Source organism: Chrysochloris asiatica, unplaced genomic scaffold, assembly GCF_000296735.1.
Source record: "Chrysochloris asiatica unplaced genomic scaffold, ChrAsi1.0 scaffold00005, whole genome shotgun sequence".
Classification (NCBI taxonomy): Eukaryota; Metazoa; Chordata; class Mammalia; order Afrosoricida; family Chrysochloridae; genus Chrysochloris; species Chrysochloris asiatica.
This window is the reverse complement of record NW_006408523.1, coordinates 41,718,181-41,729,328: the sequence shown is the minus strand read 5'-3', so window position 1 is coordinate 41,729,328 and position 11,148 is coordinate 41,718,181. Positions and strand designations below refer to the sequence as shown.

The 11,148-nt window shown below is 33.1% G+C and overlaps 1 protein-coding gene across 1 annotated transcript in view; it reads right to left on the bottom strand.

Annotated features, from left to right (window-relative positions):
* MYCBP2 (MYC binding protein 2, E3 ubiquitin protein ligase) overlaps positions 1 to 11,148 on the bottom strand; it is a 365,677-nt gene that overhangs the window by 235,534 nt on the left and 118,995 nt on the right. The window contains exons 16-18 of the mRNA XM_006832026.1: positions 9,933 to 10,078; positions 9,516 to 9,617; positions 2,588 to 2,695 (exon numbers count right to left, since the gene is read on the bottom strand). Of these exons, the coding sequence (XP_006832089.1) occupies positions 2,588 to 2,695; positions 9,516 to 9,617; positions 9,933 to 10,078 (356 nt within the window). The remainder of the gene's footprint in view (positions 1 to 2,587; positions 2,696 to 9,515; positions 9,618 to 9,932; positions 10,079 to 11,148) is intronic.

The window sequence follows — 11,148 nt, the reverse complement described above, 5'->3', positions numbered from 1 at the left end:
TATGAAGAGTAAAGAATAAAGTAAAAGCAATGAATGGATTGTTGTGGTTATGTCCTGTGGAGTCGGTTCCGACTCATAGCAACCCTGTACAGGGTTTCCAAAGCTGTAAAACTTTAAGGAGCAGAAAGCCTCATCTTTCTCCCACGGAACGACTGGTAGTTTCTAACTGCTGATCCTGAGGTTAGCATCCCAATTCGTAACCACTACGTTACCAGAGCTCCTTAATGAATGGATAGAATAATGCATAATTAAATGATGGGTGAAGGGTGAGAGCATCTGAAAGTGTTAGTAATTAGTAAGTGGTAAATTTAGACCATTTGGTAAAATATTAGTTATATTTCCAATTCATTTTGGGAGTAAAGTGACAAAATTCTTACACTCTATAAAACCATGAAATCTGCTAAAATAGACAAAACAGGTTCTAGCAACCACAGAGGTTGCTACAAGGATACACACATTTGTCATAAAACAATAGCCCTGTGACAGCACCACATTGAGGGTAGATAGCTTTTCTTTTTGGCAACTGAGCCATTTCTATAGCTAATCATTATTTCACATTGTAAAATGTCTGCTTTATAACTGTAACTTTGGTCTTCATTTAAAATCCTGGCAAAAATGAAGATATCTGCCCCTAAAATGTTGAAAAAGAGCTAAGCAAGTTTTCAACTGTTTCATGAAATGTCAATATTTAATCCTGGAAGAACTCCACTGGAGTTAATTGTGATAGAAATAAACACTAAGAAAATCTGTTCTCATAGCACCACAGCAGAAATAATAAGGGACCAGAGATTCTGACAGTAACCAAAATAAAATATATAAATACATGGCATATTGTTCTGAGATTTAAAGTCTTAAGCATTGTTAGAAAAAATAAACAGTAATAAATTTTACGATGGTTAGTCACACTAGATTTAAAACACTCTCAATTTTTGTTTCTGAAGAATATGTTGTGAACAGTACTTTCTCTTCCTACTTGTATGAAAAACAGGTTTTCAGTTTGTTTGGTTTTTTGGTTATTACTTTGAGTGACACAATGACAGATGAGAAGCAAATAAAAAATAGAGTTGATTATATTACATATGAAAGTTCTAAAAAAAAAAAAAAAAAAACCTATACAATTTTTCAGCATAGGAAAAGTAGAACATAAACTTCAGTTAATTCTCCCATATGGAATATGTGTTTTTAAAACTTTCTATTCGGTTCTGCACAGCTTTCCTTAAGCATTTAAGAAAATGGCAACTGTAAGTCACCCCAGGGAAAGAAGAGTTCCTGGGTCACATGCCAGGAGTCAAGACAGAATTGACATATACAGGCAGTCCCTGGCTTACCAATGCCAGACACCTACTGGACAGCTCTGTCATGCCCTTAAATGCGATGCCCTTAAATGTGATGTAAATTTATCCTCGCTTTGATACAATTAAACCAATTTCTGTTCTCAATAATTTTTTTATGGCGATCACCTTCACTTCTTCCACATGAAGCTTTTAGATCATTGAAAAGGTTTGGGGATTTTTCTTGCAGGAAAGTAAGGTTAAATGAGAACCATATGCATCTAAAATTCAACTTAAAGACATATTTAAGTGATCTTAGTTCTTAATGCAGGTAACTGCCTATAAATTTACAAATTCTATGCATTAAATTCTTCCCTGATTTTAGTTGTCTTATGATTTGTGGCTTAAAGAAAATCTATGCTTGAGGAAGAAGCCCTGGTAGTTAGTGGGTTACATGTTGTGTTGCTAACCACAAGGTCAGCAGTTCAAGTCAACCATGCACTCCATGAGAGAAAAGATGAGACTTTCTGCTTTTGTAAATTTTTCAGCCTTGGAAACTCTGTACAGGGTTACTCTGAGTCAACCGACTTGACAGCATATGATCAGACAACCAGCACACTTTAGGAATATTTAAAATTAATCCAGAACTCAATCTCAAAGAATAATTCAGAAATAATCCCTAATCCCTCAAAGCCTCGCTTGACTCGGGACAGTGTCTGAGTACCTGAGTAGATCTATAGTCCTCTCACTTACTCTGCTTTAACCTTCAAATAGTAATTATTTATATGTCCATGTATAACATAAACATACAAACTTTAATATTAAAACAAAGGAACAGTGTAATAGCAATCTGAACTCATTATGACTTTATATAATGGATTTAGTCATTGTGTTACTTTGAAAGCAAACAGACAGTTTTGGGGGTGGAGGGGAGATTGTGACATATTACGTCTCAATCACCTAAGAGCAGACTGTAACAAAGAATAAAACAGAAAGCAATGACACTTTTTCTATCTCTTTTTAATTTTACAAAATTTGAAAAGAATTGGGAAGGAAAAAGATCTGTTATAAAGTATCTTTTTTATTGAAGTTAACAAAAAAATTTGATGTTACAAACTAAAACAGGAAGCAAGACAGTCACCAGACAGACAAGTACCACTTTAAGCTTAGCATTTTTAGCATGTTCTTTCTCCTCAGGCTACAAAATAATGATAGAAGCAAAGTAGAAGAATCAAGTTTGTGCATTTCCCCAGAAATAAAGTTAAAATGAGTGGAAGAAACTGTGTCCCACCTAGTTGATAAGGAAGACCAAATACCTTTGTGCTTGTCCCGTTTATGCTTTAGCTGTGCTGGATGGGATCTGAGTCTGGCTAGAGCCTGTTCTCGATGGTTCATAAAAATAGGACCAGCAAATACAAGGGGGCCTGAGGAGAAACATTTTGTATGTGCATAGGAAAGCTCACAAAATGAAAACACTACATTGAACAAAAATAATTCAAACTGGAAGCATGAAAAATCATTCTTAACTGTTTTGTACAATATACTCCTTGACAAGTTCCCATATTTCCATCCCCCACTCACAGCCAAAACTATTCACCATTCCACACACAATTTAATATCATACCATTTATAAAGCATAAACTCCGTATGTATAAAGCTGTTAAGAAGTTCTTAACAGGCTCAAATAATTAGGAAATTCAACTCTTATAAACCATACATTCATTGAAACAGTATCTGTCCGTTTGAGAATCAGCTGACAGTGAAGTGGGCAATCTATCTCATGTAACACTTTCGCAATCGCTGAGAGTTCTTTCAAGATATTTCTTTCAAAAGCTTCACAACATACTGTATTATACTGCATTACTCCTACACATATTATAGTTATCATTTTTCCCCATTATAATTTTAAAAGAAAAAGACACCTATTTTATTTATACATTTACGTTTTAGTTCTTTTCTTATAGAAGAGAACTACAGATTCATTTAGCTAAATCAAAAATACCTTGACAGTTGCTAATAGATTTGAAAAGAGAATTACAACAGTACGCATGTACTGAACATTTTTTAGTTAAAGAATGTTTTTTCATGATTCTTAATAGATCTTCAGCTCTAATTAATTTTTCTAAAAATGGGACAAAATACAACTAATACTCTGTAATAAACTTTGATAAATGCCAAATGAAATGTCAAAGTACCTTCATTAAACATAAAAATAATAAGTAAAAGATAGAAACAAATTTCAATTATATCTTTACTATAAATAAAAATGGAAGCAGTACCAATTCTGTGAAAAACCAAGAATACCATGTTCTATAATTATTATAGAAATATTCCAATTAACTACTAATTAAAATAAAGAATTAAATATTACATATAATAATGACAAATCAATCATTTTTAAGCTTAGATTACATAAACTGAGCTTAATTTTTGAAAGGAAATAAACCTGGAATATATTTCAAATGATCAAAATGTTATTATAACAGCATGCAATATTTTTATTTGGTTTACTAAAGCATGTAAGGGAAATAACTCTCAAAAGCATGAAGCACTTATATACAAGGACTCCAATAAATATCCAAATATACAAGATAATCGTTCATATTAAACTACTACTCCAGTGTGTTTCTGTACGTTCACACTAATAAGCTGGAGAGAGGACAGCGGGTCCACAGAAGTCAGTAGGAACATATCACAGTGCGCTATGTCAAAAGGAAGCACACTAGGAGACAGATAACAACAAATCTTGAAGTCGGGAAAGGGAAGTCTGAAGGTGCAAGCAGTAAAAATAACACATAAACTGAGACCTAATAAAGGAGTTGTTGTTGTTGTTAAGTACCATCGAGTTGGTGCCAACCCATAGAGAACCCTGTATAAGATTTCCAAAAAGCGGCAGTTGATTTTGAACCGCCGACCTTGTGGTTCAAACCGACTTTGCAGTCCAATGCTTTAACTCACAGCACCACACCAGGACTCCAATAAAGGAGGCTGTTGCTACTGTTGTTAAGTGCCGTCAAGTCAGTTCTGACCCAGAGTGACCATGTATAGGGTTTCCAAGGAGTGGCTGAAGAGCTTAACCCACCAACCTTGTAGTTCAAACAGACTTTGCAGTCCATCTCATTAACCCACTGCGCCATACCAGGACTCCAGTAAAGAATTAAGAAGGGAGAATTAACAATTTTTTTTTCTGTTTTTCCAGGAGAGAAGTGAATAAAAGAAGAGTGTGAGATGACCTGGTTTAGAAATCTAACAGCTTCTTTCAGTACTTGTGTTGACAATGAGTTTTTAAAGGAGCATCACAGGCTGGCAAGCAGGTGAAACAGTGACTGGATTAATGACCTCATAAAATAGAAGTCTTCCAGAAAGCTGTTGTGACACATCTCTAAAACATGAAATTTATCATTATTCTTTCAGTAACTTACATCTAATAAAATCTATCCTAATGAAAAATCTAAAATATTTTTATAGATTACAGCTCAAAGGTATTTACTATAACCTTATTAATTTCAGGAAAAAAGTATAAACAAGCTAATATGAAAATGGATTAACAGACATTAGATACGAGATTTATGATAAATTTTTATACAGAAAACACACTGACTGCTATTTCAATTAACAATGAGATAACACTATTTATTAAAGTTTTATAAAAATTAAAAAAGATAAAAATAACAAATACAGGTTATACTGGAGAAAAACACCACTCTCATATTTAATTTTGAGAAATTCCTATAACTTTTTGTTTTGTTTTGTTTTGAGTCCTGGTGTGTCACTGGTAGATAAGCTATGGGCTATGGACTGCTAACTGCAAGGTTAGCAGTTCAAACCTACCAGTCATTCCTTCAAAACCCTATACAGTGTTGTTATGAGTCAGAACTGACTCAATAGCACCTAACAACACAACATAACATTTCTTAAAGCATTCTGAAATATCTGTTAACATTTAAAACCAGATATTGACCCAGATATTCTATTTTTAATATTTTCCACTATATAAACAAAAATTCCAGTCTGTAAGCTTGTTATGTTTAAGAATATTATAGCAAAAACTTGAGTTCTGATGTGGCGCTCTAGGGTAAGCACTTGACCACTAACAAGTTGGGAAGTTCAAACCCACCAGTCATTCCTTGCAAACGCTACATAGGGTGGCTATGAGTCAGAACTGACTCAATGGCACTCAACAACAACAAAACTATAGCAAAAACTATAAAAACCTAGACACAATGTAAATGCCCATCAACAAAGTAATGGTTGAATAAATGCAATACAACCGTATCCAGATATGTTCTGTGACTCTGAACCAATGTGGTGTAGACATATTCTAACTGTTGTGAAGGAATATGGATGTATATGGTTATTCATTGACAAAATCACCCAGGACTTTTTCTGATGACTTGGAAAGTTCAGTTTAAGAATTCAGTTTAGTTTTCACTTAAAAAATTAACACTAGTCTCAGTGAAGTTAAATATCAATTTTGTATAAATTATCACAAACACTTAGAATTTAAAGGTAAAATTTGAATACTATTGGCACTAAAGAAAACATTATATTAAAGATTAATATAATCTCTGAAACATTATGCACCTTGAAAATATTATGCTGAGTAAAGTAAGTCAATCAAAAAAGACAAATATTGCATGATTTCACATATATGTCTAGAATAGGCAAACATGGAGACCAAAATTTATTAGTTGTTACCAGGGCAGGAAGAAAGGGTAAGTATGAATCACTGTTCAGGAAATACTGAGTTTGTGTTTATGGCAATAGAAAATTTTAACAAAGGATATTAGTAATAGTTGTACATTATTAGTATAATTAGTATCACCAAATTATTATTTTAAAAAAATCTTAAATTGGCAAATGCTGTTATATACTTTTATACAATAAAAAAATCAATAGTATAATAAATCAGTCAGTCTCAATAAAACAAATACTGTATTATATCACATATAAAATAGGTAAATATATAGAGACCAAATCTTATTAATGGTTACCAGGGGTAGGAGGGAGGAGGAAAAAGGAATTTAATGCTAACAGTGCATTGAGTTGGGCTCTGAGTTTGTGTTAATGGTGGAAGCATAGTTGGGAAAAGATAGTGACAATGGCTGCAAATTATATGTCAGTGCCACTGAATCATACAAGTTAAAAGTGTTGAATTGGCAAGTGATTTGTTTTATATACAAGGGGACTTCAAAAAATTAATAGGTAAAATGACTTAAGAAGATAACCGAATTTCTCCAAAAACTTTTTACAGGAAATCTTGTACCATAAGCAGTGGCTAGATTATATCAATAGGCCTGAGCCTGACTGAAAAAAGCTATCATACAAGAGCTAGGTTTTAAAATCTGGTCAACTCTGAAACAACCTTAATTTACTAAGCAGGGTGAGACAGGCAGTCAAGTAAAATGATGTAACATAATCCAAACCTGAAGCTCTGAAACATGTAAGGTCAGTTACTAGTGAGTATAAGTACTACCATATTACTAAACTGTCAAACATCTAAGAAGTACTAAGCAGTGGGTAAGGAAATAAAAAGAGACACGTATGTATGGCAGTTGGAATATTAAAGATTTGACAGTTTTGTTTTCATGAGAACAAAAGGTAGACTAACATCACTACACATGTGATTTTAATTTGTTTACAAAGCGGTTTCCAGGACCCCAGGCCTCATTCATTGGGCCTCATGTGGACCCACTCAAGTGATCTGATGTAGAAAGTCCATGGCACAATCTCTGAACAATGCCATCCTAGAAGAGTGATTCTCAGACAATAACATTATCAGTGAACTGCTGAAATTGCTGGGCCCACTCTTTGAATTTCTGATTCAGTTGGTCTAGGGTGGGGCCCCAAAATAAAAAACTGGCATTTCTTGCAAATTCCTGTTACACTGTTTTCCATGAATTGTTACTCTATATTAAGGACCACAGATGAAACTGAAGTGTCACAAAACGCACACCAAATGCTCAGAACCTAAGGCAACTGTAAAATTCAGATACAATAATATCATTTCTTAACTATTTATTTAACCAGTGAAAGAGTTGTTTGTTTTTTCTTAATTTACCTTTAAATGACTTGAATTAATAATTACTGTTTTAAAGGCTATGACACATTTAAAAATAAATAGCAAAGGAGTATTCTACAATCAGTACATTTTATTGAATTACCTATATGTATGATAGTGACTTAATTAGATGTTACTTCTATTATACAGAAATATATTACACCTAGAGAAGAACAGATTTTTTCAGAGGGAAAAAAGTAAAGATTGGCAAGACGTATAACATTACAGAAATAATTAAGTGTCATCATAAACATATTCTATATTACAAGGTTGAAACATAAGAAATGGTTCCGTTTTGAGGTCAATTCATATAACTGAAGCTAATATTGCCAAAGGAAGGATGAAAATGTAGTCAATTACATGCTAATTAACCATAAGAAAATCACATTAACCTAAAAAGGAAATGATCACTTAATTATCATGGATCTGGAAAGACTCCGAACTTAATTCTACTCTATTGAAACATCTAATATACAATTATCCCAAATAAAAGGATAAGCCAAAAAGTATTAGTACAAAATTATAGAAACCTTTATTAAACAAAAATATCAAAATGTGAAACTATTATTTCTCAAAATAGTCTCCATCTAGGTTTATACACTTCTGAAAGCAATATTTCTATCACTCTAATTCTTCTCCCAAATAATTCTGTGTTTTTTTATTTATACCACACAAGAACAACAGTTTTGTCATTCTGTGGGACTCACATCGTGTTCCTCTGAAACATTCTTTGAGCTTTGGGAACAAAAAGAAGTCTGAATGGGCAAGATCGGAACTGTAGAGTACATGGAGTAAGGCTTCCCAATGAAATTCTCACAGAGCAGCCTTTGCTACCCTCAAAGAATGAGCAGGTATATTGTCATGATGAAAAAAAAGTCCTCAGCACAACTTTCCTGGTCTGTTCCTCACCACTGCAGTCTTCGATTTTTCTTAAAATTTCTTCATAATAAGCCTCCATGATCATCCTGTGTCCTTAAAGAAAATCTACCAAGATTACCCCTTGGGAATTCAACAAAACAGTCATCATAACCTTCTGAGCTGAGTTCTGAACTGAACTGGCCCAGCAGAACCCCAGGGAAGCCACTGTTTAGATGGAAAGTTTTTTTTTGAAAGCAATCTTTCAAGACTAAGACAAGTATATCACTGAGAGAACTTTGTCTGCAACCATCTTTCATCACAGAGACATACTTAAAATATGTTTTATTTGGAAAAAAAAACATTGCCTGTGTGAACTAGAACCCCAGTAGCAACACTCTGACTTACTCTCAATTTTACTATTTATTGTATTTTATACATGCGCACACACACAAAGTAAACAAATAAAAACATACCTCTAGAAAAACGTATAAAGACTACATGGGTGATAAATGTGTAGATTTTATAACATGTATAAAATATCATTTCTGGTTAAGTATTTAAAATACACATGATCTAAATATTTCTAATCAAGCTTTTGCTTAGAAGGGGAATAAAATCACAGACTTTTGTAGTAATTTGTCTAAACTACACAGAAGAGATTCTAGTGGGCAACAGTTGCTTTAGTAATTTGACATTTTGTCTATGATGTACCAATTATAACAACTGTTAAATGAATTCTTAGGCTGCAGAAATGGTCATAAACAATGAGGAAAAGATAAATACCAAACCTATGCTTGCAAACAAGACCTTCAGGTTTCCCAGCTTATCCTTTCTTACACATCTATAAAATATACTTCTTCAGAAAGAAGACAAATAAAAGCATAACTATGTGCTGAATTGGAGGGAAGAGTGGTGGGGCTATGTACAAGTGATAATAATGATGGCAGACTAAGAAACTAGTAGTTAACTGAAATTGTTCTTCCATGGTCAAATAGATGAGTCCAAAGTCTCAGTGAAGGAAAGGGCAAGTTCTAAGAATTCTTCTTTTTTAAAAAGGTTGTCTTTAGTACTAGTTACTGATATGTAGAAGATGGCACAATAATTCTTAATATAGTTGCTTATGCCATAAACACCATACACTGAATTCAACATATATGAAATGCACACTTATACATATCTTGACTTTCATGAGTTACTAGAATGTTACTAAAATAAATGTCTACGTTGTCAAACAAAATCAGCCTACTCTATAACTTTTTCAGTGGTCTTAGTATGGGCTCAGGTCATGTATTTTCACATACTTTTTCTCTCCAACTACATCTTACCTCTTCCTTCCTCTAATCTGTGCCTCCTGATTACCCGCTGTCGTTTTTCTTCTTGTCGTAACTGTAAGTGTTCTTCAATGTTAACCCCAGGTACTGGGACAGCTAGAGGTTAACAATTAAAAAAAAAAAAAAGTATGTATGTTTTATAACAGATATAGCAAAACTATGATATTCAAGAAAGTAAAAGCAAGCAAAATCATAATCTAAAACAGAATTTTTTTTGTTTACTATTAGATTTCTTAGCAAAAAAAGGGGAAAAGATATCATTCCTTAATTAATGGCATATTGTCCGTTACCATAAAAGCAGCGTAGCATATGTTTGCTATTGTGTTTATTTTTATTAAATGACAGAAATTGCTTAAACAATCAGAATTACTGAGTTGGGGACAAGATGTTTAATATAATCAAACACAGTACCTAAAAGAAGGTCTAAAGGTATCATCTCTTTCACTGCATCAAGAATTCCTCTTTGTCTTGCCTCTTGACCATCCAACTCTCTTGCACAAGCCTTGCAACATCCACACACAGCACAGCCAGATTCCCCTGAACCACAACCACAGATCCTTAAAAAAAGAAAGATAAATATTTAGCTAAAGTCCTGCTAATATGTTCTTACATGTTTTTTCTATAACTTCCTTTCTGCATTTGGACATTGAATGAGTCAGCAATAAAATTATTCCTTTAGATTAGGATTTTTCAGCTTTAAATAAAGGGAATGAATATATGAATACTTAAAAAACAAGTGTTTATTTAGCTCCTATAGGTATAATTATAATACAAGGAAGCTTCAAAAAGTTCATGGAAAAAAAATGCACTATCTTGTACATTAATTTTTCCATGAATGTTTTGAAGCACCCTCATATATCTGCCAAAAATATATAACTCATTCTGCTATTTTCAAAACCCCTATTAAAACGACAAAAAAAAAGTCTCTGTAAAAAAAAGTTTTCACAATGAGTGCAACATTAACACCTTTAGTATTACATGCTTGGGTCTATTAGATGGTTAAAAACAAGACAAAATAAAACCCCAAAAATGTGCTTATCTAGCAGATCAGAAGTATGGGCAGCCTTAAGTGAGCACAACTTTCCAGATGTTTGTAAAAGCTTCCTTTTCCCTCCTTTCCGTAGGCTGTGAACTCTAAGACATTTGTTTTTACCATAAAGATAAGAACACTCCACACACCTGGTTAGCAGGCTAGTGAATAACTAACTTCGGGAGAAGTAGAAGTTATGCTTTACTGTAATTCACTGAACCAGTTCTTAAATACTTTTTACAGCCTCACAAAGCCTCTGGTCATCCAGATATGTAGATTTGTTAAGAGGAAGGATCTACTGAGAAATAGATTTAAAAAGCATAGCTAGGGTCCCTGTAAAACTCCCAGCTTTTAAAAGCAATCATTACTGACAATTTAGAGGACCACTTGCATGCAACAAAAATATGATATAATAATATAATAATATGACCTAATGAAAAGTCTGTGGACACTATTTTCACAACATTTAATTTAAAATTTATTCTAAAATAGTCTCAACTTAATATATTGAAGTCATTTTTCACTTTTTTTTTTAATGTTTTATTGTGAATTATATGATAGTTTACATGGGAGAACTTTAGTTTTACATTCATTCCA